We start from the raw sequence: 26,274 nt of genomic DNA, 5'->3' as shown, positions 1-26,274 counted from the left end.
TGCCAAAGCACCAGGTGAATTTGTAAGCAATATACCAGTGTCTCAGTTGTGTTTTCTTTCTTGGCAACAGGTTCATCTAATGAATCCTGATTACGTTCCCAAACCATGCTGTGCACCTACCAAACTAAATGCCATATCTGTCCTTTACTTCGATGATAATTCTAATGTAATCTTGAAGAAATACAGGAATATGGTAGTAAGAGCTTGTGGATGTCACTGACAAAGTCTTCACACGGACTCTGTGATGCTGCCATGAACTTGGATACACCCTTCCCTGTTTTCATGACCTTGGGGGAAAAAAACCCACGTGATGAACCATCCTTCAGAACACCATGTATGTGCCTTGTGGGAGGAAGGGGTGTGGGGACCACCCCGAGGGTGGGAGTAAACTGCTGGACTCCTTACAGACTGACCCTACACCACGGTGGCTGCCCAGCTCAGCAGCAGCAGCAGCAGCAGCAAAATGCCCACACACTTTATTTGGCTGGGATGGGATGGGATGGTCTTAATCTCACAGAGAAGCTTGATCTGTAGCAGGTGCTTGGATATATGCTGCAGTTTTACCAGATGAGCACTCAACACCAAAAACAAGTGAGGTCTTTCTTTGGGGGCAGGGAGGGAAGATGAGGGGGAGAGGCAGAGAAGCTAAAGAAAGTGGTGTTAGTACTTCAGACGTAGAGTGTACATCTCATGCAAGATCCTTTTGGCCAGAAGGACCAGTTACTGCACCTAGACTGTCAGTCTTCTCCTGACATCTGTCATGACAGTAAGCATCTAAAATTGTGCCAAAGCAGATGTTTCAGTTCTCTTATGCTCCCAGCACCGTTTAACTCTGATCTTGCAAGTGTAAGATGGCATGGCTGCACCCTGTGTTAGAAACACTACCATGAACTCAGACCCTGGCTGGTCTTCCCAGTTCACCATCTGACTGAGCAATACAAATTTATACACTTGCTCCTATGCAGCTTCCTTCCACTCCCCACGTGGAGCTGCCTCATCTACCACCACTTGCCCAGGAAGGAAGGAAGTCAGGACACTTCTTCGCTGTAATTCAGACGTAAAAGCTTAGGGGCCATTCAGCCTCTAGCTGGACAGTTTGTTTACAGGAAGACAGAATGTCAACAAAATTTGCAATCTTTCCTTTTCAACTCATGCAACTAACAAACTGGTATAAAGGAAATGCAGCGTAGAGCCATGGTTTGTCTAGCAGAAGCTAATAGCAAATTGTTTTGATCAATATTAAACTTGTATTAAATGCACTTACCTCTACTTGCATTTAAAAGGCTTCTTGTAAATACAAGCTATAATTTATTGCACTTGTCACTGTATATTCATTGTGCTGTATCATTTATAGAAAGACTGCTTTTTTAAAAAGTTTTTATTTAGAAAAATCTCAGTGTAAACAATTGTACCACTTTGATTTTATACAAGAAACTCATGAGATTGTGCTTCACTAGAAAGTTGTTAAAAACATAATAAAGGCTTCCTGAAAGGCAGAAGTACATATGTTGATCCAATACATCTGCCAGTGCAACACTTAGCTTTCACTGTGGCTTTTTCATCTTCACACATTTTCAGACTGAACAGAATCAAAAGTTCTGGACAGACAGTGAAGTGAAGAACCAGGAGAAATTCACTGGTTTAAAAGTTCATTGATATTTTGCCTTTTTTTTTTTAACAAAAAAAGAAAAGCAACCCAACTTACTCCATATGATGGACAAAACCCAGCATCTTGACAGATTAGTCAAATTAGCCTGTAGCAATCCTCATTCCTCATGAGTTTCTGTGCACATGAGACAGCAGAATTCAGTCCTTGGTTTGCTGTTGCCTTTGTATCATGACAGTCTCTGCTATGTAAATTCTTTGGCTTTTGGTTAAGTCTAACATGGAACATCTTATGCACCAAAGAATAGATTCATATTATAATCCAAGACACCACAAAGCGTGTGGTCCTAGCATTCAAACTTATCAATGCTTACAGCTTGGAAAAACATTAAGGCTCAAGAAGAGGGGGGGACCTATTTTAAACTACTGCAGAAGAGCTGAATGGAAAAAACAATTAAACATTGTATTACTTGTTGTTCTCTAGGTACTCTGACTAAGGATCAGGTCAGCAGAATGTCTGGATTCAGGCGGGGGTAGGAAACACATCCTTAGCTCTGGAGTCTGACTGATCATTTACCATTAATGGGGCAGTTATAACAGCACCTATTTTTCACTCTGGCTCTAGAGAAGTAGAGCATAGTTGTGCCTCTGGAGCTGGATGGCAGCAGCCTATGGAAATGCACCTGACACATGTACACTATGGCATCAGTAATGTTCAGGCACATGTTACAGTACCATCACTTTCATTATGGCTAGACCTCCCATGCTGAGAGGATTAACAGGAAACAACCAGCTCATGGTGGCCTGGTATCTTCCAAAGGTGTGTGTGTTTTCAACCTTTCAGCAGCTCTATTAAGACAAATAAGGATTAAGTATACAATTTTAGAGGCAAAAGTGACTAAACACAGCTGTAGCTTTTGCCTTTCTAGTAATAGTAAGCAGTTTGTAAGGATTACTTTTTAACCAGATCTAACCTGAAGACAAAAATATTCTACTGCTGCCCTTCAGTTGGTTTTCTTAACGTATTTTGGTCTCAAAGGAAACCATTTACACTTCATGGCAGGAATGCAGAAATGCAGTGCAACTACCAATGCTGAAAATACTCTTGATTTGCACAGTAACTACTTGTTAGCTTTCCTTCACACACACGTCTCTAACACACACACAAGGGGAAGATACCAAAGTTTAGTACATTCAATTTCCTAGAAACAAAGAAACAAAAAAAGCCGCAACCCCCCCCCAAATACACTATTTAAAAATTAGCAAAGATAGAAATCCCTCAGCTACTGTACAGAGACAGCCAGGGTACAGAGCATCCAGACTTTTATTACAGTTCATCCCTTGCCTGACGCAGGACAAAGTTATGCAGTGATTTGAGGTCTCTCGTTCCGTTGTGTTCACCGATTTTCTTTCCACCTCGGAAAAGCAGAAGTGTAGGATAACCATTGACCTTCAAAAGACACACACGAAAAACGAAATTTGCTGTTAATGTTCAAACTTGTATCCGTCACTCATATTTACCTGATTCTGAAAAGCCATCAAACCCCTCAAAACAGTAAGCCATTTTAATTTAAAAAAACAAACCCCCAGCAGAACTTTAAATGCCAACCTGCAATTTCTGAACATTTTAAAGAGAATGGGGAATGTTCCTCTAGGCTCTTGGAATGACAGCCTTCTATCTTCAATTGTCTGCCTAACAGCTCTGAAAGACTTTTTTTTTTCTAGGAACAGAATTCAGCATTGGATACCACAAGACAGCTTTAGTGTTTTCAGAGAGGTTTCCTAAAGTAGGAACTTCTCCAGCTTTGTCCAATAATGGAAATGACCAAGCCTGAACAAACAGTTCAGTAACAAAATGGTGTCACCAGGTGCCTCTTATTGACTAGCAGAGACCACAGCTGTACTGTCACCAGGTACCTGGAGTGCAGCAGCCAACTGGGCTGCACACTGGAGCCTCCAACATCTGGTACACAATACTGTCCCCTTCCTTTCAGAACTTTCACACTTACAGAAAATCTGTTGCAGATGTTACGTTCCACAGTGCAGTCCACTTCTGCTATTTTGACATCAGTCAAACCTGGAAATTGCTCTTTGGCAAGGTTCTCCCAGATTGGAGCCAAGTTCTTACAGTGACCACACCTAGAAACAAAGGAGGGAGATTTGTTTAACAGATACACTTTCTACTTTATCTCTACTGTCTTGCTGCAATTGCTGTAAGTTTAACTAGCAGCCTTTCCTATCCCCTAATGATTTTGCCCTCCCAACTCCCTTGCACTATTATGTCAGTATATGAGCTAAGAAAAAAGTGATTTTATTTAAGTTTAGCACTGAAGTACTTTCTGGCCTTTGGTAGCCTTGCCTAGAATGGTATTCTAGATCTCGGTACATTAACATTTTACCCCCCAGAGGAATATGAAGCCAAATAAAGACAAGCACAGAGAATGTTTAAATGGAAAAAAAAAGATCTCTTGGAAACAAAAATGCTTTTAGGAAGACACAGAATGTCTGTAGAATTAATTTTTCAGGTAGCATATGCCAGTCATACTAAAGCTACATAGCCCAAGTTTTAATTAGTTAAATGAGATTTTAATTTCCCTATTAAATTTCTTCCAGTTCCTAATGGCCTCCTCAACCATTAGCATTCATTTTGTTTATATTTTGAACTTGGCTTAGTCAAGTTCCTAATGTGAACTTCTTACTGCCTTTAAGAAGAATTCCCAAAGCACTTTAGCCTTTAAATCTGCATTGCTCATACTATTCTAACCCAGCTGCACCTTAATTGGGTTATTAAAACAGACCCATAATTGCCTCCAGGCTAGATCAGGGCATTTACAAAAATAATGAAAGATGTCTCAGCCGTAGTTTTCTTAAAGCAAGCCAGTGTATATTTAAACTACCTTGTTAATGCACAGTGACAATATAAAAGCATTTCTGACCACGCACAAAAACTACGAGAACAGAATGATTTTGTGCTTACGATGCAAATTAGCATTAATATTTATCCAAAACTAACTGAAGGGCAGAACTAGAAAGCAACATAATAGTGTTTGCTGAGCCCTACATAAGTTAATCCACTTGGAAGAGAATATGGTCATTTACATGCAGAGCACTACAGGCAGTCACAAGCCTGACTTTCAGAGCCAAAACTAGGATACGAGTTACATAAATATAGGAAGCATTTTCCTAAATGGTGGCTTTCAGAGCATTGCAGCCAGGCAGCACACACTGGTGACTCTACATCCTGAAACCACTGTTTCTTCCCCTGCCATCCAGCACTGATCCTATCTGTGAGATCCAGCAGCATCCCATGATAATCTCGTGAGTTGAGGACATGGTATTGTCAATAAGAGATAATCAAAAGGGGGGAATTTCTTGATCTCAAACTCTCCCAGAAAAAGTTGCTCCGGGTAATGAACTAGTAGGTATGCCAGCAAGCCCTGGGTTCAGAACTCAGACTGGAAGCTGCTCTTGAGCACAGGTGTGAAGTGAATTTCCCAGCCAGTTCTGCAGGTGGGGCAGAAGCAACACGGGCACAATCTAAATCCCTCCCAGAGTACAGAAGGGACAAAGGCAGTGAGGAAAGAGCAGTCAAAGGTGAGGGGTGTGCATGCTATGGGCATGACATTTCTTAACCCAGTGGTGGCAGATATTTGCTCATATCCAAAAGCAGATCTTACAGGTGGAAGAGAGCATAACAGTGGTTCTCAAGCAGCAAAGGGTGACAACACTGGAAAAGCCTGCAGCAATGAGCTTAAGTGAAATTAAATGCTCCCAGGTAATTCTTGCCTACACTAAGAAACATATTCATGCTTATTATTGAAGTTAAATGGCAATATTTTGAGATGCCTGAGCACATCTAAATATGGGTGGTATTTTCTTGTGTTGCTTTGTAATGGGGCCTTTTGTAACATAAACAAAACATCTTTTTATATTTTGTACACTGTGTTAATGGAATGCTAGTGATTAAATCAGAGATGTGCTATCTTTCACACAGTGAAATACAACTTAATTTTAATCTCTCCCACTACACTAGGCTTCCTTCTGTTGGCTAAAAGACCAGCAATGGATGAGCAAGATGGCATGCAAGTTTCATTAAATTCTGTAGAGGCACAAATAAGATGAATTCTATAAACCAGAAAGAGAAATGTGAAACTTTCTTTTTATTTCAGAAAGGGAATAGTAAGAAAAAGGGGGAAATACTTCTACAAGTTTGTAATACTGAGGTCTTAACCCATCTGGAGTGCCAGGCTCTGCTGGATATAGCAGGAATGGCAGATGCCAGATGTGACTTTCATTTCCCTCTCCAAGGCATTCCATTGGGTATTTCCACCTACACCATCTGCTCTGGGTCCCTCTAAGAACATACTGCACATACTCTTAAGAACATCTCAAAATTGTCACATGTGCAAGTTAGCTTTTGGACAGTTATTTGAAGAGTAACAGGCAGTTAATTATCCATAGCTCAACAATCTGTATCAAAACTCAGGTGCTCCAATGAGGCTCCCAATGTGTCTGGAGAGCGCCCTAAGGCCAGCATCCTCTCCTTTCTCAGCACTGAGAAATAGCAATATACTCCCCTCATCTAACCCTAACCCAGGGATAGGAACATGCTGCACCTGCAAAGAAAGCTTCACTCTCCCTGCTACCCCAGCAGGACCTGGAGGCTGACATGGTAAAGCTTCTGTGTCAGCCTTTCCACAGAGAGGCAGCTCAAGGGAGCTAAACAAGACTGAGCTTTTTTTTTGCTGTGACTCTTGCCAACACACACATTCTTCAGCTAATTCACAGTTTAGATCCAGACAACAAATCCAGTACTACAGCAACTATTGCACTCACATCTTAGCCAGCAATAATCCTGAACAGCAACAGCTGAAAACTGCTTACCATGGAGCGTAGAATTTAATAAAGGTGATCCCCCTAGCAATGGTTGTATCAAAGTCTTTTTCAGAGAGAGCGAGCACTGAAGCCTGCCCCTGAAAAAAAGAGAAAAATATGTCAAAACATTTTGTATGTACAACATCAGTCTACTGAGCTTTTACATTCCTAAAAGGGAAACTGGAATTGGAAAAGATAATATTGTTGGTAATATAAACAAGAGTAGCAGCAGCAGACCTGCCTTTTACTTCTCAGCAACTTTCCTTCCCTAGAGAGATGCAGAGAAAAGAGTGTTTTACACTGAATCTCATCCATAACTGGAGAAACAAAGCTTTCCTATTTTCAAAGGATTTGCCTGTATCCAAATTTTCAGTAATTCTAAAAAATCACCTTAATTTTAATACACTATGTTTCAAGGAACGGCCCTTAGAGGAGTTGGCTTCAAGCAGGTAATGGACATCTGAGGTTTTAATTAGGTACTCAAGGCACACAAGTGATGTCTCAAGAGCTGGTCTCTCTGATCTTTCTTCCCCTGCATTGCAATAACAGAAAAATCTGTTACCAGAAACACAGATTTGCCTGTCAAGAGGACATCACAACACCACACTTGCATGGGTGCCAGGAAATGTTTCTACTCCTGATACTATCAGGAGCAAGGGAATGATGGGAGGAAAGCACATTGCTTACATTCTCACATGAGAGCATGGAGCTGAAACTTCATTTTTTGTGTGAGACCTTTAAGGGTGGGAGGGATTAAAAACAAATAAATGTACCTCATGCCTATAAAAGCTTCAAAATCAAATGAAAGCAAGAGAAAAACAAGGTCACAGCTGACAGTATTATCAATTCTATTCTAACCCCAGTAAGTTTTGTGAAGCCAAAATTAAATTTGAAAATCCAAATTATCCAGTACCTTTAAACATTTTTGTAAATAACTGTTAGTTCATGGAATTATTTCACTGTGCTGAAGTGTTATTACCTCTAAATAATTGTTAAGAAATTAGAAATTATACTTTTATACTTTCTAATTATTAAATAATCAGAAATAATTAAATGAAGCAAAAAGTAAGCACTGTGCTTCTACTCTGATTTTCCTAAATGGCTATCTAAAACTGATGTTCCAAACATAATATACAATCTAAAATACAAAATTTGAAAACCTGATTAGTAACAACTTCCCCATGATTTGCACAGTAAAACGAATTTTAAAGCTCTGTAGATTACTATCAGAATAGCAATGTGAACTATATAACTACACAAATAATTTTAATATCAGATATCTCAATTTTAGCTTTGCATCTCAAAAAAAGACATCTAATGCAATCGCATAATCTGAGCATCTGCTGGTCACACTGCCTTAATCCACCAGGATCATTTTTTGTATGATTTTAGCCATGTCTGGCAGTAGAGAAGTCTCATGGATGTAAAAGTACTTGGGCTGTATAAGACATGGGGGAATCCAAGTAGGGGCTCAACACTGGGACACAAATTTGGAGTGGGAACTCATTGCCTTTGCTGCCTGTGGTCAACTGGTGGCAAATGCAGTCAGTGTTTGCTGGCTACAGGGGCTGGCCCCTTGTTTCAAAATTCATGAAAACAGAGTCAGGGGGTCTGAAGATAAAAGTTGTAAGGACAAGCTGAGTCCAGCACTATGTCTGCTATTATTTGGCAAAAAATCCCTCAACAATCCTTTCTTCCTTGTGTGTGTGCTGGTGAATGCAAGGCAGAAGTGGGAATTTGTGTCACATGTGGTTTGTGTTATTTCTATAAAAATAGAAAGACAACTAATTACTTTCAGCATTGTACTAACACCAGCTCATTGGGATCTTCCAAATATGAGGTCAATTAAGAAAATAAAAATTGAAGAGTGTGACAATTGCAAATCTATGTGGTCTGTAATGTTTGGTAAGCCACTTTATCCAAGATGGGTAATGCTGCTGGAAAAGTCAGCTGGGAAAGGTAATATTTTCCTGTAAGAAGCTGCATAGAGTCTGTATTTATATTAATAATATTTTTGCCTAATTATTTAAGTTCATTCTATAGCACAAGGGAACGTAAATCCCTGTCCCTTATTTTATAGGCAGAAAGAATGTTCTGCACATTTCATGAAAAATTATGTTTGAAGTCCATCCCTAATTTCTCAGCCTCACCAATTTTTCATTCATCTCCAAGAAAAATGGCAGATGAAATGCAAACGGGATTAGAAAAGACAGAAAATGATATGACATTAACTACAATTGTACAAAGGTAATTTCTGCCAATTTCTTCACAACATAATCCTGTAGTCCCAACAACCAAGATAAAAATAAGTCTCCAAATGCCAAGGAGTTTTCCTGTCACAGGGCATGTTACCTTACCATATTGGTACTGGTCTTCCTAATCTTTGTTCATTGCTTCTGCAGTTAGATTTCCAAGTATAGAACCCTGGCTTATTTTAGGGGCTTAGCAGTGTGCCCCATCCCCCTGGATTCAAGTGGTAATGTTGCAAGGAATGTTCATCCCTATGGTGGTGAGCTGCGCTGTCATAAAGACCCAGGTGCCAGCAGTTCCATAGGCCAAAGAGACCACATTCATGCCTGTATCTAAGTAACTTACTGCAACCATAAAATAGGAATCAGATTTTTTTTTCCTTCTCCAATTCAACAGGGTAGTAAAAGTATCTCTAGGATTTGTGATCTGATTCCACTCATTAGTTATTAAAAAAAAAAATAACCAGGGAATTATTTGGTACAGTTTACCTCCAGAAACTGTCAAGCTATCATAGAGAGAGAAACACATGGAGGGCTCAGACAGGCAGCTAAAACAGTCTCAACACCTTACATTGGAGCACTTACCTCAACAGGGGTGGGCTCTGCAGGTGGCTGTGAGGGGGCTTCAACAGGTTTATCTGCTGGTGGCTCCTTCCCAGAGCTCTGCAGTTGGGAATCCACGTATTCTTTCAAGGAATCAAAGTCCCTCTTCCCTTTGTACTGGTCACCCTACAATAAGCAAATAGTTTGTGCAACCTTCTATATGCAGTTGACAAAGCAAATAAATAATTACTAGTAAGACATGATTGCCAAGTGTAAGCAAACAAATAATAAATATCTAGTTCTAAAACTTCTCTATGACATTCCATTCACTCCATGTCTTCAGCTTTTGCCACGGACTCTTCAGTACCCAAAGGGAGCAATCTAACATTCCCTTGAACTGAAAGGTATTTTCGAAACATAGAAGCAAATTTTGGAAACATTTCCACTTTGACCCTCTGGTCTCACCTTAGCTTTTCAAGAGTTATTTTTTTGCATCTAACTCTACTACAAGGAACAATAAAATACCCACTGTGGTTTGGGTGTGGTCTCTGTTGGTCTCTACAGGGTGTAGAGCCCTGTGAGATCTACACAGCGCTTTGACAGGGCTGAAAAATTTAACTTGCCTGTCTCTGGACTACACAGTCATTCCTCTGGCTTACACACTTGCCACAAGTCCTTGGAAAACCCAAATAGTAAGGCATTGCACTCTGGGCACCTAAATTCACCAGGGTGCAAGAGACAACAGCAGCCTGCTGCAGGGCAGACATTTCCAATGGCACCACTCTCCCACAAGTCTAATCCTATTTTTTAACCTGCACATAAAGCGGTCAGCCAGCCAGATCTTTGAGAGGCCACAGTTTACCTTGGATGCTTCCCCATATTTCAGGTACTTTCCAAATCCAGAGAACAAGACAATCAGGAGATTGTCAGAACAAGAAATCAGAGCACTTGTGAGCAGCTTGTAGTCTCAAACCCACTGTCTGCCCTCTTCAATTTGGCTCTTGCATGATTGCCCTCAGGGCTGCCTGTGAAAATTAGTACTAATTTTCCTGTTCAGAAGAGAGATCATATCTTTGAGGCATTACATATCCATTTTGGATAGAATTCTTGAGATGTGGTCCTATGTGGTGTGGGCTGCAAGATATATTTCCTCTTGTAGATGAGGAAGACTCTTTAAGAAACAACATCCAATCTTCCATACATTAGAAGGAGGAACAGACATCTCTTCAGCTTTCCTTTATCATTGGAACTCCTTCTACACATTTTACTTATTTAGTAATTGATAATGTTTCCTCTAACTACTGCCCCTTTTCCTGGCAAGAAGCCTGTACCTGTTTGTTTATACCAACAGCAGTGGTGTGATGCCAGACTTCAGTAATGGCAAAGGGTGTGAAGGTATTACAGACAAGGCTGGATGACTGAATCAGTTCTCCTCCTTCCCCTTACTGACCAGTATCATAGCTGCCAGAGAGAGTTTCAGGAATTTCTGGGCCAGATTATTGTTCTGTGTTTTTTCAGATATGTTGTATCAGCCCATGGAGAAACATGTGATTTTGGTGGCTGTATTCCACCAAGGAATGCCACACTGCCAGTGGGGAAAGACAGTTTGATGTCAACTGAAATACATTGTTCAGATTAATGGCTGAGGTTCAGCTTTACCAAATACAACAGTAGTAATTTTTTTTTTTCTTTTGCTGCACTCTTGATTGAAATACCTCCAAGGAACTCCAATTATTACAATATTTAAACTAAAGTTTAATTAACTAAAAAATCTCTAGCCTTGAACCTGCCACCATGCTTGATTTGAGCACTCCCTCAGCTTCCAGCAGTGCTGCTTGAATGTGAATCTGGTTTGGATTCAAAAACACAGGGGCTGCTTCATTTAAATTCCCTAGTGTCTGATCTTACAGGGGTGCTTATACCAAACCTCATAGGGTATGTGCTTGCAGCCAGTTTTTCTTCAGAGTGCCAGAAATTTGCCACAAGCAGTGGCCACTAAACTGTTTCAAGTAACAGAACTTAACGTTGCTGATACTGTAAATGTTTAAAAAGGAACACAGGGTGAATGGGAGAAAACCCCTTCATCCTTCCCCCTGCCAAGAACTTAGCAGATAAGAGCTACAAGTGGAGTCCTGGGCTCTCTTGCACGCCTGTTTTGAATATCCATTGAATATATTTAACTTATCTTTAAATTGTGAAATATACTATAAATAACGCTGCAATTTATAATATGTTTATTTACTGCTGTTCAGGTATGTGGTATTTATAAATATTTTATCTACCATAATTTCAGAATATTTTAGTTCTCTGAATTGCTGCAAGGAAATATGTTAACTGGACCCACAAGATTCTCATTCACAATGTCATGTGAAATGTTTGGGTTTATATAAAAAAGAAAATTTGCATCTCTAGACGCCACTCAGCAGATGGGCACCACTTAGGGATGAGACCCTTCTGATACACTTTGTGAAAATTACATACTTTTTAATATTTCTATTTCAGGTATATTTTTGTGTTCCATATGAAGTAAAATACCATGATAAAGTAAACCCAGAATTCTCTCACAGTGTAGCATAACTGGAGATCATGCTTACAGATTTATGAACATGTATCAGTTGTTTGCAAAACAGAGAAAAAAACCTTTATCTGTGGACACACTCTACCTCTTCTAGCACCCAAATTAACATCCAATATCTTTTCTCTCACAAGCAGACTTTTTTTCCAGAATGTAAGCATAGTCCATATATTATTCAGAGAAAATGGTGTGATTTTTTGCTGAACTTGCAGACTCACCTTTTCACCATTCCTAAACCAGAGGAGGGTGGGATAACCACGAACTTGGGCTTCAGAGCAGACTTCATAATGCTGGGTACAGTCGACCTACATTTTGGGAATAAAATCCAAAACTATTCAGTGCCTAAAATAAACATACAACAAGCATCACAGCCTCCCTTGTTTAAAAGCTCAGAAAAATACAGGAACAAGCAATACAAGGCTTGGCAAACTCAGTACCAAGTACTGTCTTGAGAATGATTATGTCTGCCTTCCAAACAGTGGTTTGGTTGTATAATTGGGAGGGTCTGTGTGTGTTTGATTTATTTATTTTTTTTAAGGAGGGATCAGGGAGGGAGGTATGGCTAGAAGGAAGTAGTAGCAGTTACAAAGAACAATGAAGACATAATTAAATATTTCAATTAAAAAGTACTTGGTATTCTCAGCTAATAAAATCAGTACATGGACAATGAGACACAAAACACTAATGTGAGAGAGCTTTAAAGTGAAGACATATTGGCTCACCCATTTTTTAAAAAACTACTCTTTAAAGACTTCAGAAGGCATGTCAACAGTTAGCAAGTGAACTGTATTTCAAGGGAAGCTCCAAGTGCATAGCAACATTCAATTCTAATATAGTCTGTAAAGTTACTTGTTTATAAACTTTTCACCGAAGATCAATTCTAAAGATTAAACAGTGTTAAGACACTATTCCCCCAGATTAGATGAAGGTCATGGTTCAACCTTCTTAGAAACAGTTGTGCTTCCTGTTTACTTACAGACTTAAAATCTTAGCCAAGACATGCTTCAAGATATATTTCACAAGCTATACAGTTACATAAAATTGTCTAGGCATCCAGATTAATCTTAGTGGAAGTATTAAACAGCAGCTCTCAGTAATACAAACTGCAAACACCACAGACAACTGATTAAAACTGAAATTTTGGAAATTTATTGTTTGTTTTTCTCTGAGTACCATAAAATGGTAACTTCATAAAGATACTTAAGCAACTATTTCATCAGACAGCAAACAAAGGTATCAAAAAGTGCAGAAAGATTCAAAGGAGAAAATGCTTCTGATATTTCATTCTCAGAGGGAATCTAACTTTATAACCACCAGATCTGAACATATATATATATTTGTGCGTCTTCTCTGAAGTTCAACTTGCTTATATATATCTATATGTATGTCTCCTCTAAAATTCAGCTCTGCTGGCCTGTGCTGTACACGTACAGCATACCTGAATTAAGAGATTTTCAAAAGCATTAAAAAAAACAGTTAAGCTCATCCCTCCTACTGCAGCTGAAAGTGCTGTGAGGGCAGAGGCAGGGGAGGCAGCAGAGGGAGAGTCCCTCTGCAGCACTGACATCACTGCCATGCAGTATTTCAGGCCACTGTGAAAGTTTAGGGACGTGGAAGTTGAACCCAGTCCAGTTTCCATGGTTGGCAGACACAGAGGGATTCCCATCATGAGCCACCTGGACTTCGGTATGGGTCAGCAAATAAAGCCACTAACTGCAATTGCCAGACCACCTCCATACCTCTGCACAGTAGTCACTCCACGTACAAGTAACAAGCTCCCATGGTAAATACACCACAGAACCTGGTTATCAACCCTAAGGGAAATAGTAAAGCAGGACAAGATATCAATTTTTAAGGTGTAAGACCCCCCTGAAACCTTTCAAAAGTTTTATGGGGAAAAAGAGGAAAAGAAACCAAAACCAACAAAGAAATAACTCATCATAAATACTCAGTAGGGCTAAGGCTTGCTAAGGAATCTAATGCTGCAAAGAACAAATTAGAAGTCACTTTCCCGCTCAAAATAAATACTGAAGTCTATCAAGTTCTGCAAAGCAAATGAATAATAAAAAGCAAATCTCAAAATATTATTCCCTGCATCTGATGTATCAGACTTATTCCCAGCTCTCTGAAATGCAGAGAGGCAGCTCTGTTTGTAACAAGGCTTTGCTTAAAATGGGGGAGGTCCTGTTAACTGTGGATGTGTGAGAAAAAAAACCATGACCGTCTCAAAACAAAAATACAAACTGTGACTATAAAAGGATTTAAGAGGTGACAAACAAGACAATTGTGATTTGCAAATCATAGCACAACAGGCATGATTATTGGCTGAAACATATGTTGACACAAACCATATTTTCAAACTAAGAGTGTTTCACCTACCTTACCAATTTTGACAGTTTCCGAATGCTCAAAGACTTGAGCCAGCTGTTCCCAGGTTGGGGCCAAAGCCTTGCAGTGACCACACCAAGGGGCAAAGAACTTGATGAAATGATTACCTTTTAAGTAAAAAAGAAAAAAAAAAGAAAAAGAAAAAAAAATTAGCTAATTTGGAATGAACTTGGCTGCAATTAAAGCCAAGGTACTAATCTCAGGCTGCAAATTTATCATGGTATTTCCTGAGTTAAGGATAGGAAACACTGTGAATCAAAGGCCAGGACAAAATACTTCAGCAGTTAGGTTTTCAATACTGTACGCAGTCCCACAGCATTGCCAAATTTCCTGAAAATTCAAACAGCTTCACAATCTCAAGCCAACAAGTGAGGTATTAAAACTGATACTTTTAATCTAACCATTTACCTTAGTGTTTAATTCTACCAGTTGTTCTCTTACAGAGTAGAAAGAACTACCAAGGAATATATGTTGATAGCAGCATAAATTGAAGTATTAAATTTCAACTTCATGCAATGATGTTTCCTAAGAAATTATTAAGTCCATTAATTACCTGAAAAATGTTGTTCAGTTTTCCATTTTTCTTTTTCTGCCCTGCTCTTTGAATTTTCATGTCAACTACTCAGAAGTTTCTGCCTTTAGAAGATGTTCATGGCATTTTACACAGAGAAGGGTTCCTGTGCTATCTCCTACTAAGGTTTAGTTAAAAAGTATATATTATTGTTTGAAGAGTACCAGAATATGCAATTTCTTTCAATTAAGGTTATTTAATTCAAATTGCTGCACATTTTTGCATACATCAAGGCAAGGCTCTGTTAAATGAAATAAAAATGAACTTAATTAAAATAAGTGGGAAAAAATTAATTTGCAGGAAACACCAGCAACTGGAGAAAAGCTCTTTTTAACAGAATTGTTCATAATCCTTTGAAGACTGCTTTGGGGATGATATTACTTGAAATAATTTCTAGTTTGAAGGCTTGTCCACAAAGGAAGGTCGGAGGAAAGGCAATACAAAATAACCAGGAAACAAACTGCAGTAATAGTGTACTCTAACTTGACTGGTCTGCATGTGGAAGACTTTCAAACTGATTGACATGCTCTGTACTGGTTAAGTAAACTGCAAAATCAAATTTCCAATGAATTAATAAGAACACTAGTCAAAATCAGCTATTCTTTACCATGTACTCTGACATACTCTCCTCAATAGAAAACAATATAATTTATTTTTGTCCCAGAGAGCAAAAAGGTGAAAGGAGGCTGTTTAAGAACAGAGGTCAACTTTGCTGGTGTAACTGCTAAGGGTCACATTAAATTTAAGCACTGAATTTCTCATAACTGAAGTCAAGAGAGGACAACACATTTACAGATGATTGTAAACCTGTTTAACCATCAGATATGACCATGAGAATGTCTCCTCTATGAAGGCCAATGGGTGCATAATAAAAACACTTAAAACATTTACAATGCACTGAATTTTACAGTCTGAGAAGGTTATTAAGCTGACAAATGCTTAGCAGATCCCTGATGGCTTAGAGGAAAATTAATTGAGAATTTTGTTTGAATTCTACATTAAATCAGACATGCTGGGAAATTTTAAGTTAGCTGCACAAAATGCTGTTTTACACATGAAAATGTTTCTAATGAGCGAATGGTTACTTTAAGAAGTTCTAGTTTGACTTCCCTAGTGATTTCAAATGGGCAAACAATTTTATCCAGCCTTTCTTTTTCAGATAACAGATGGAGAAAGTAGGATCCTCTGTTGGCATGCCAGCCCAACGTTTGTATTCTAAGATTTTGCTCATTGTCTAAAAAAACATCATGTGAGTGGTGAAATTTCCCTTATTAGGTATCCCTCCTGGCATTAATTTTAAAGCTTCCAGACAAAATATTTTTTAAAATAGCCAAACAGACAAACTGTTTTACCCACATTAATTCTGGAGGAAGGAAATGAAACAATATCAAATAAAGGGCCAGACTGGAGTGGGATGGGGGCTGGAAGGAGGAAGCGGGTGGATTACCCTTATCCAGAATAACAACCTGGGAGGAAGAACAAACCAGCACCTAGGGAAGGAGGAAATGGGACTTGCAAAAACACAAAGTGACAAGGCTGTGACTGAGCAAGGAGCTCAGGAAAAGAGAGAGTTTAGTTGAGCAAGCCCCACTAGCTTCTTCCTTGGGATTAGCAACCCTAATTTTACTGCCTTCTGAGTGCTCTACTTCAACTTTCTTATAGTCTGCAACATGTAATTTAACCAGTGCATTTTAACATAGTTTGCTATGTAGTTACCTCTTTCACTAGGTATTACTGGAAAATAAAAGTGAGAAGGAGGTGTCCTCAAAATGAACATTTCTGGTGTAGACTTCCCACTACTAATATCTCTGTAACCAAATTTCTCTTGTTGGAAAAAACAGTTACCTTCTGCTATGTGCATCTTGAAATTGTCTGCTGAGAGTTCATACATTCCTTGCTTAGGTTCAGGGGCTTTTGGTGGTTCCACATCAGATTCAGGGTCCTATTCACAAGAAAAAAATAACTTTTATTTCTCTTCTACAGTAAATACACAATAATGTTTTCTTGTATCACACCATTGTGTGATAGTGCCATAGACTCTGAAATTTTAAATTCCTAAAGCAATGTGCTTATTTAGCTTGATTTAGGTACCTAATGTTTCCTAAAAACAACTACATGAAAGCAAAAGGTGAAAAGGACTGCCACATAAAAGAGAGATACCAGAGTCTGTGGAATACCAGTCTTTCACTGTGCTCTAGTACAGTCACAGGGCACAGTAATTGCTGCAGCATTCATTGCATCACCATATATTAACACACTTAAATTATATAACAGTGCCTCCAGAGCATCACACATCAGCCACAACTGCCATCACACCCATTTCAGTGGTCTCTGGGCTATTTAAAAATAGTACAAAAGTTATTTTCTGCTCCCCTAATACCAGAAGGAATGCTGTCTACCTAATGGCTCCAGGAAAACAGCAACAGTGGAAATGGAGCAAACACTTAATACATTTAACTTGCAAGAAACTCATGAGCATTTCAGCAAAAGCAGGTGAATATTTTCCAGACTCTAACCCTAGAGCTGAAAAGAATTTTTACGAGCCTCAACGTGTATTTCTTAAAATAATTTAGCATTTAATGTTCAATTATTAAAAATACCATGTTTGTTTAAATGTAATCACATTCTAACTGTGGTTCAGCAATCACTAAAGCTTTCTCTTGATGAGAAATGGTAATCAAAAATTTAATTTTAGGCAAGGCTTGGCTCCCGTATGTGAATGATACCCCTAAACTTAAGGATTTTCCTAGTGATGGTATTAGCCTATCTTACTTAACTGATCATTTTAAACCTTTTCTTAGGCACAATATTATCAGAAAGTAACTCAGCTAAAGATATGGCATCCATGTTTTAAGAGGTAATTAAGCCCAACACAAATGCAATTTATAATGTATTATAGCTAAATAGCTTTTCTCACTCTAGAAACATTATGGCGTACAGGTGTCAAATGAATTGACAGCAAGGACTGTATCTTAAAATGTCAAATGTATAGGCATTAAAACTGCATTATGTACTGTAATTTTAAAAGCAGGAAACAGAGAGCAGGTCACAGGATGACAGTTTTAATTACTACTCTGACTTACATGTATGCTGTTTCAAATTGATACAGCAACATGACTTTTATTCTCAGGAGCAGATTTCCTCCTGGAAATTGAAACCTAACTTAGAGAAATGATAGATAAGTAAGCCTGCAGAAAAGATTATTTCCTTTTCACTTACAGATGGTTCCTCATTTAGTTTCTCCAACATCCAGTTTTCCAGTGCCTGGAAGTCCCTAGGGCCTTGGTATTTCAGAGGTTCTTGTCCTGGTTTAAGCAACTTTAGCCTAAAGGGTCAAAATATAGAGAAGAGTGAGGCAACAATTTTTCACACAGGAAACATGCTCAGAAAGATAATGTGCTTTGCTAATCCATGGCAATGCATCCCAGGCTGCAGTACCAGGTCTTTCAACTATTAACATCAGCATCAGGCACCCCTTTCAGATTAAAGTGTCATGGCTAGAACTTAGGACCCCTTTTCTTTCCCATGTAAGCTTTAAGGAAATTTTTAAAAGAGAAAATAAGACATACTTAGTTAAAAATCAGCATAGTGTAATATTACTTTGATCAATAAGAAAAAACAATTTTAAAATTGCAGCATTCAGTTCTATTAATCCTATTTCAGTTTATCAAAGAACATCAATTTTGTTTTGTCCACCTCTCTCCATCACCAAAGGAAAAATATCTAGCACTTATTTTCCCAGGAATTTCTTTCTCACCTTTTGTTCCCTGACTGCTGTTGCAGTGTAGGGCTTGTCATGTGGTATTAAACTGATTAAAAACACACTGAGGCAAGTCAATAGGACAAGAGGATAAGTGACTTCTTGCAGGCATCCAGATTTCATGATTGCAACATTCATTAATCGCCATCAAAACATTTTCATAGACTACGTAAAGCTTCTACTGCAAATTTTAAGTTGAAATTGGAAGTCTGTTTAATAAAGGTATGATACTGCATTCTGACCTAGTGTTATTTTTTAAAGAAAATCAGACTTTCAATTACTACTGTCACCTAGCCCTCACTTCCCCTTGACAAGCTGTCATTTTGTACTGCTTCGTTAACTTCTTGGCATGTTTTTCTCTCTCTTCTTGTTCCACAGTTGGAAGAAATGAACATATGAAAAGTGTTTAAAAACCACATAATGCAAATACATTCAATAGAGATAGGAGCTCCCACCGTTAGTTTCTTCTCAAGATACTCTTGAATGTTCCTTGTGATAACATATCAATGTGATAACAGAAAATCAGAATAATAAGGAAGGGAAAAAATTAAAAAGAAAAATATCTAAAACACACACCCTGGCAATATTTTTTGAAAAGTAACAAAACAAATTCAGGTAACATCTTAAAAAAAGCTAGCTGCACCTTTATTTTCTGCAAACAAGGGTACAATTTCTCTAGTACAGTTGAGAGAATATTTATTTTGCACCACCAAGTAGTCCCGAGACAACTGTGATAGAAAGTGCAAGGACATGCTCAGACACTTTTTCTCTGTGGGGATAGAAAGGGAATGCAGCCTTTCCTTTGACAGGTGTTTAGGAAAGCAGTGTAGGGATCAGCATAACTTGGACTTGCAGCAATACCTCTGCCTGAGGAAACTGTGAAACTTCCCTTGCTGGAGGTTTTTAGAAACAAGCTACTTCAAACCTGACTCAAATAGAAAGGGAACTGTTACCATGAATTCCCCTTCATTGCTATATTTCTATGTCTAGCAGATGATTGCCTTATTATTTTTAACTTTTTGAATAGATAAAAGCAAGCACTAACTATTCCTATGTATTCAATGACCTTAAAGAGGAGGGAGGGGAAAAAACCCTCCAGCAATTACACATCCATTGATTTTTTCCTATTCAAAAATCTCTGCCATTCTGTTTCAAGAGGAACAGCGCCATAATATAATCTATGCAAACAGGCAATGACAAGCAATGCTCACTTCTGCAGATATGAAAACAGAACTGTAACATTCATTCTTTCTTGGTATTTGTAGTGGAAGCAAGACACACACTGCCCTTAAGGACAATTCCTATCTCAACAAGGACTGTGCTATTTATAACTCAACTTCTACTCAGTCACACTCATCTGCATCCAAGTGGGTGCAGCCAGGAGCAAATGAAAAGTTCAGGCTGTTGCTGGGGTTGGCAAAAACACCAGACAAAGTGAGCAAAGGGAAGGAAACTGAAAAATACAGGCTGTGGAAGGGCTACAGATAATCATGGTTACAATCTCCACTTATCCCCACTAGGATGAATAATTAATAAAGCAGCAGAAAGCATCCCATCAATATTTGCAAGAAGTTTAAAAAGACACAAGTGAAAAATAAATCCTTTTGCTCCTTTTCTGTCAGTTTAAAAGGGAACACACATCTAACCCAAAGGCACTGACCTCTCATAGATACTCTAGACCATGCTCTGCACACCAAAGCTGAGGCAGTAAGACATACATCCTTGTTAACAGCATAAACACAGCAACCTTAAAACGCTAGACCAATATAAGCAAATTTAGCTAGAAAAAAATCCACACAGTATCACAACTGCTATGCTAAGTGATACTATTCATTTATTGCTTTGTGAGCACTTAGTTCACTAAAAATCCAAGAGACCATCTATAATACAATTACAAAGGGTGCATTTGTAATTGCATTTTAGGTGGTCTCAGATTTTTAGCGAACAAAAAATCTTGTGGCAGAAAAACTTGTGGCAAGTTACTTTCAAAAGTACTGTTGGTAGAAACCAGCTCTGTCATGCATATCACAGCTGCACAATGTACTGTTGCTTCAGAAAGAGGTACTCCCCCCACACAAAAGAACAGGAAAATTCTGGACTTCAGTTAAACACAGCCACCTTCGAAGACATAAAACCGCTTCTTGAAAGAAAAAAAAAAAAAAAAAGAAAGAAAAAGCCTAAGAGTACTATGTATCACATGATACTTGGCAACATTGCAAACAGGCTTCAAATGAATGTAGCAGGTCCAAAGGGCTACAAAGAAACCCAGCAAAAATACAGCTTAGAAGTCAGCTTCAAGAAATTGGCAGAGGATCATGGAAAACTAAAACAAGAAAAATAGGAGCAGACTTTTCTCTATACTTACGTAGGGTATCCTCGCACGCCAAATTCAGAGCACAGTGGAAGATCTACAGTACAATCCACTTTAACAACATAGACCTGTGGGTTTTCCATGTTGTTGTATTTATCTCCCAAGTCATTCCAAGTTGGCTGGAGGCGCTGACAGTGTCCACACCTGTGACAGAAAGGACATGATACTGTTTAATATCTGCTCCCACTTAGAGGGAAATAATCCCATGGAAAAGTCATATGCAGAATGCTGGTTTCCATAAATTTAAACAAATCTTTAAATCAAAAGTAAAATCAGTTACATCAAAAATCTTCCATACTCAAGCACTGTTACACTAAGCAACAGCAAATGCTATTAAGAACTGCAGCATGCTGCAAACACATCTCATGTAAAAATCATCAAGATTTGAGAATCTCTTGCTACTCTCTTTTTACAGTACAAATCCTATGAATACCCCCCAAACTTAGTAAGGCTATTAACCAAAGCCCTGTCAGTCTTCTAACATTCTAGAAAAAACCTGCAAGGGTGCCCAGCTTTCTTTACATTCTAATATTTCAAAATTCCCTTTTTTTAGCAGCAGATAAGAACATAATAGTTTCTAGCCACTTTGTAAGGCCACTTGCACTTCCATGCTTCAGAGGAATTGTAACACACAAGTCAAGAAACATCATATCCAATTTTGTGATACAGTTTCTGAAAATTTTGACGACCCTTGTGGGTCACTTCCAGCTCAGAATATTCTGTGAAAATCCTCCCATTCTATGCTCCCATTCCTGCCCCAGCCGGACACCATCAACTCTTTATATCTGCAGACACACAGAAAACTGGCCTCATACAGTTCCTGCAACAGCACCACCCAAAAGCAAAAAATAGCTATTATTCTTCTCACTGTTTTCCCAGTCTTTCAAATCATTATAGCAATACTCTATTCCTCAAAGTATGATGGAAAGTTTTAAGGAATGGATTTTCATTTCTCTTTAATGTCTGCTTTTGCCAACCCTCCAAGACATCTAAGAAATACAAAGCTGGAGTAACAGAAAGCATTCTCAGACTGACAGTATGACAGCAGTTATTGCTTGGCATGACCTACAACATCTACTTTGTAAGTAACAATTACATCACCAGCAGGACTTTGGAGAACTTTGCTTGGACTTAAAATAATTTCACTCATACAAATGATTTTTAGTACACTTGTAGGAAAGTTGCATGGATTCACACCTTTCTATCCTGAGATCATTGAGAGATAAAACCAACCAACCAACCAAAAAAAAAACCCCTGTGATAAAACCAACCAACCAACAAACCAACCAAAAAAACCTCTTTACTTTAGGATAAAGAATTTTTCCTGATCTTAATAAGGTCCTGTAACAGTCAGGTACCGTGGGTGACATATGCTCCTGTGATGTGGCTGAATACAATCTCCTATGTGATTCTATACTGAATGGTGAAGGGATACAATGTGTTGTTATTAAAATCAAATATTCCTTAAACATGTAACTTCTGACTGAAGTCCCTCCATAGTCAACTCCTTCGCAGAGCTTGAATTAAGAGGAGGATTTTGGATACTCTGATCCCTTCCCCTAGCAGACGCAGTGATTCAAAACACCAAATGAATACTAGCTGGTGTTAGAGAACAGAGCATGGAAAACTAGGTAAGGGAATCCCAAGTAATTAACCTCCTGTTTTTTAAGCACGACAGAGCTGCCTTGTCCCTACCTAACACTGTGATCTCTGCTATACACACCCCTTTCCTTCCTTCTTTGGATTATGGAAGCTAAAACTGAGACTAAAGCAGGAAAAATGTTCCTATCTGAATCAGTAATCGACTAGTTAGTCATTCCCAGTATGAAAAAAAACCCAAAACAGTATTATATAGAAGGAAATACATGATGGTCCTGAAAACACTTTTTCTGACATTTCCAAGGAAATATATATAAAACCAAGGAGGGCAAAATCAAAGAACAAGACCATGCAATATCACAGGCTTCCCTCAACCCCATGTACCTACAGAGTCCTTTACTGCTGCTACTCTACAACACATCAGTGGGGCTGGAGGAGCTGCTGGGGACAGTGGAGACCTGGGTGTCAATGATGAGTTCTGCTCTTTTATCCCTACATGATCTAGAAAGTTGTAAGCATCCACAACCTCCACTGGCAAGCACAAAAGAAGATCTAAAAGAGACTAACACAGACATTTCTGGGGGCCACTAGTAGAACTTGAGCTCTGCAGCCAGCAAAGGCAGCTCCACAGTAAGGTACAGCTCAAGTCCTTATCCAGTTAAAAACACAGACGTGGTATAAGCAGCCCAGAACCATTCTTGCTCTGCACAGAATAATCCAACTGAAGTGAAATCCAGCCAACAGAGCTCTCTCTATTCAACAGCAACAAACTCTGGTGATCAATTCTGCTGCAGCTCAGTGGGCTTGCCAGATTTACCAAGTAAGAACATATGTTGAAAAGACCTGTAAGAATCAAAATAATGAAGTAAAACTACTCAGTTGAGATGATTTCCTGCTAAGGAACCAGGGGAACCTCCCTCCTCTGTAGAAATGGAACTGGCATGGCAAACAACTTAAGAATACTTTGTGTCACCAAGAGAGTAACCTGTTTTGTCCCCAGGTGTACCTACCAAGTCAGACAGCCTTCTGAACAAAAATCTTATGACATCTGATGGCAAGGGACTTCCAATAATGTAGAATCCCACCAGTGCCACTACTGTTTCTGAGTGAGGCCCTCTGCTACATTTGTTTCAAGAATCTGGAAGAGAGGGGCGGTGCTGGCTCTAACCCAGCTCTTACTGGTAGCATTGATGATGCAACATTAGCATCACCCACATAGATATGAAAGACAATCCCAGCTGGATGCTGGGCTGTTTGCTGTTTGCCTAGGAACTACAGACAACAGCCTGTGGGAAGCATTGGGAGATAAGCACATCACCTCAGAACAGGGCAAGAGGCTCTAACACAGACTCCAGGACTGTCAGGCTGCCCACCCTAATTCCAATGACAATTAAACTACTGGTGTAGTGGTATAAGCAACTCTCTCAGGTACTTGGATGTTCCCTTTGCTCTGCTCTTCCCTTGGACCTGAAACCTGCTCCTACTGCTGCCTGTCAGGAGCCAGACATCCAGACCAAGGGCCCTGAAGCCAAGACCAGAGATCTGGAGATTTGCTAAGGATGCAGAGAAAATCCAGAGAAGTTGCAACAAATCTGGTAAACAACACCGTTCCCTCACACTTAAGTTGAGCAGAGATCCCCAGCCCTCCCGAGGGCACAGTGTGATCCAAGTGGGCAAGGCCAGCGCTCCTTTTGATGTGTGCTGAGGATGTGCAGCATACACTGGATTCTGCAACAGCCCTTTCGGCAGAGGGCCTCCTACAAAAAGTGTCCGGGGACAAGAGAAAGCTCATCTGGTTTCAGGGATGCCTGTGAAAGAGTCAGTCAAGGTGTGAATAGACACAGATATCACAGACAGAGATATCGGGCATTTCTCAGGTCGTACTGCACTCTCAGGCAAAAGTCCTTCACCAGCAAGTCAGGCGTCACCCATTGTTGTGATCTTCAGAGAACAAAGGCATCTGCTCTTTCAAGCTTTCACTTAACATTTTCACATGGCATAAATAAGTCAGTGTTAATAACAAAAAAAAGTTTTCAAAGAAAATGCTTTCCTGCTATGGATTTCAAAGACTCTCATACGCCTAAATGGCACCACGTAGCAATGGATAACTTTGGATCAAAACACAACTTTTGCACATTGTTCCCTTAACTTTATTTTATCTAGATTAAAGAAAACTTGGGAGGAAAAATAAAAACGTAAAAAAGAAACCTAACAACCCTAACAATAGAACTCCCAATAACGTCTACTGGATATCAGTAAGACAAAAAAGGGTAGGGGAAGAGGCAAAGAAAAGAGAAGAATATGAACAACCATGAGAAAGACCCAGGCATGAGAAGTACAGTGCTGTTGACTAGGAATATCCAGTAAAGCACTGCTCCCTCATTCATCTCAACCATTTTCGAGCCAAAAGCACCAGTCCATGACAAAAGCCCAGTGGGTCTCTCACAAACCCAATAACTCTCCAGCTCTCCTACGGATACCTGAGGCCTCGGGAACACAGCACGATGGTTACCACAGCAAATTTACCCTTAATTTTGTGCATGCAAAGAGAACATGGATTCTGCAACGAAAGCATCTGCGAGCTGGGCTGGGGGGCCCAGGGTGAGTAAGTGACGGTGGCCAAGCTGCGACTGCTCTCGGTCCCTTTGGGGCGCGCCGGAGCGGCTCCCCCGCACCCCGGCCGGGGCGGCTTCGGGCGCCGATGGGTTGGACCTGATGATTTCAGAGGTCTTTTCCACCCCAGCCGAGCCCGTGGCTCCGTGGCGGGGGCGGCCGCCGGGCCGGGGCCAGCACACGGGGGGTCCCGCTCCCCCGTCCCAGCCCCTCCCGGCCCCGGGGCTGCCCCTCCCGCCAGTCCACCCCCAGTCCCGGGGCAGCGCGACCCCGCGGCCTCCCCGCCGCCCCAGCCCGGCCCGGCCCGGCCCTGCCCGCCGCCTCCCCCGCCACGTCAACGGGGAGGAGGCGGGCGGAGGGCGCGGGCCGCGCCGCGCTCGGTACCCACCACGGGGCGAAGAACATGACGAAGTGGGGGGCGGCGGCGGCGCCGTGCCGCAGCATCTCCGCGCTGTAGAGGTGCCGCCCGTGCGGGTCCCCCTCCGCCGCCGGGCCCGGCCCCGGCTCCGACTCGGCCCGCGCCGAGCGGCCGCAGAGCGCGGGGCCGAGCACGGCCAGGGACAGGAGGCGCCACCACGCCGGGCCGGAGCGGAACGCAGCCATGGCAGCGGCGGAGAGAGCGGGACGAGCCCCGGGCGGCCGCTGCCGCCTCCGCCCCGCCCCGCCCGCGGCCCCCGCCCCCGCCCGCCTCCCGCCCTCCGCCTCCGTGCACCCCCGCACGCACAGCCGGACCCTCCTGCCGGGAAATACAGCACTCTGCAAACGTGCTGCCTGTGCAGCACCCGACACCTATTTCTTATGTTACTCATTAATTAAATTGCTCTATACACCCATAATAAAGTCTAAAATAATTGCAGATTTTATATGTTTTAATACTGAAACATGATCATTTCTGGAAATCTTTAATTTTATGAAATTATTTAAATACCATATAATATCTATTTTTGTATTATATTTTGATTATATTGATCCATAAATCTATATTAGAATTTAAAACAAAGCAATTTCAATATATTATTTATAAATATATATTTTATATTATTATAATATAATATTGTAATTATACTAATATAATATAATATAATACAATATAATATATCTTTATTTTATATATATTATATTATT

At 40.1% G+C, this 26,274-nt stretch overlaps 2 protein-coding genes across 2 annotated transcripts in view; one reads left to right on the top strand and one right to left on the bottom strand.

Annotated features, from left to right (window-relative positions):
- The window catches only part of BMP6 (bone morphogenetic protein 6), an 88,290-nt gene extending 86,615 nt beyond the window's left edge, over positions 1-1,675 (top strand). Inside the window, exon 7 of the mRNA XM_074543902.1 lies at positions 71-1,675. Within this exon, the coding sequence (XP_074400003.1) occupies positions 71-220 (150 nt within the window). The 3' untranslated portion in view covers positions 221-1,675. The remainder of the gene's footprint in view (positions 1-70) is intronic.
- TXNDC5 (thioredoxin domain containing 5) lies at positions 488-25,825 on the bottom strand. The gene is made up of 10 exons (XM_074543911.1): positions 25,538-25,825; positions 20,932-21,081; positions 18,026-18,131; positions 16,652-16,748; positions 14,227-14,342; positions 12,066-12,152; positions 9,315-9,458; positions 6,490-6,578; positions 3,615-3,744; positions 488-3,055 (listed from the first exon to the last, which is right to left on the bottom strand). The coding sequence occupies exons 1-10, from the start codon at positions 25,750-25,752 to the stop codon at positions 2,933-2,935; spliced, it is 1,257 nt and encodes a 418-aa protein (XP_074400012.1). The 5' UTR covers positions 25,753-25,825; the 3' UTR covers positions 488-2,932.
- Between the last annotated feature and the right edge of the window lie 449 nt (positions 25,826-26,274).

This window comes from Zonotrichia albicollis, chromosome 1 (genome assembly GCF_047830755.1).
Source record: "Zonotrichia albicollis isolate bZonAlb1 chromosome 1, bZonAlb1.hap1, whole genome shotgun sequence".
Taxonomy (NCBI): domain Eukaryota; kingdom Metazoa; phylum Chordata; class Aves; order Passeriformes; family Passerellidae; genus Zonotrichia; species Zonotrichia albicollis.
This window is presented reverse-complemented; position numbering and strand designations above follow the sequence as displayed.

Coding starts and splice junctions, on each gene's coding strand:
- TXNDC5 (XM_074543911.1), bottom strand. CDS start 25,752: ATGGCTGCGTTCCGCTCCGGCCCGGCGTGGTGGCGCCTCCTGTCCCTG. Junction 16,749..18,025: donor AACTAAATGAGGAACCATCT/GTAAGTGAAAAG, acceptor TCTTGTGAATAG/GACCCTGAATCTGATGTGGA. Junction 9,459..12,065: donor GGTTTAGGAATGGTGAAAAG/GTGAGTCTGCAA, acceptor TGCTTATTGTAG/GGTGACCAGTACAAAGGGAA.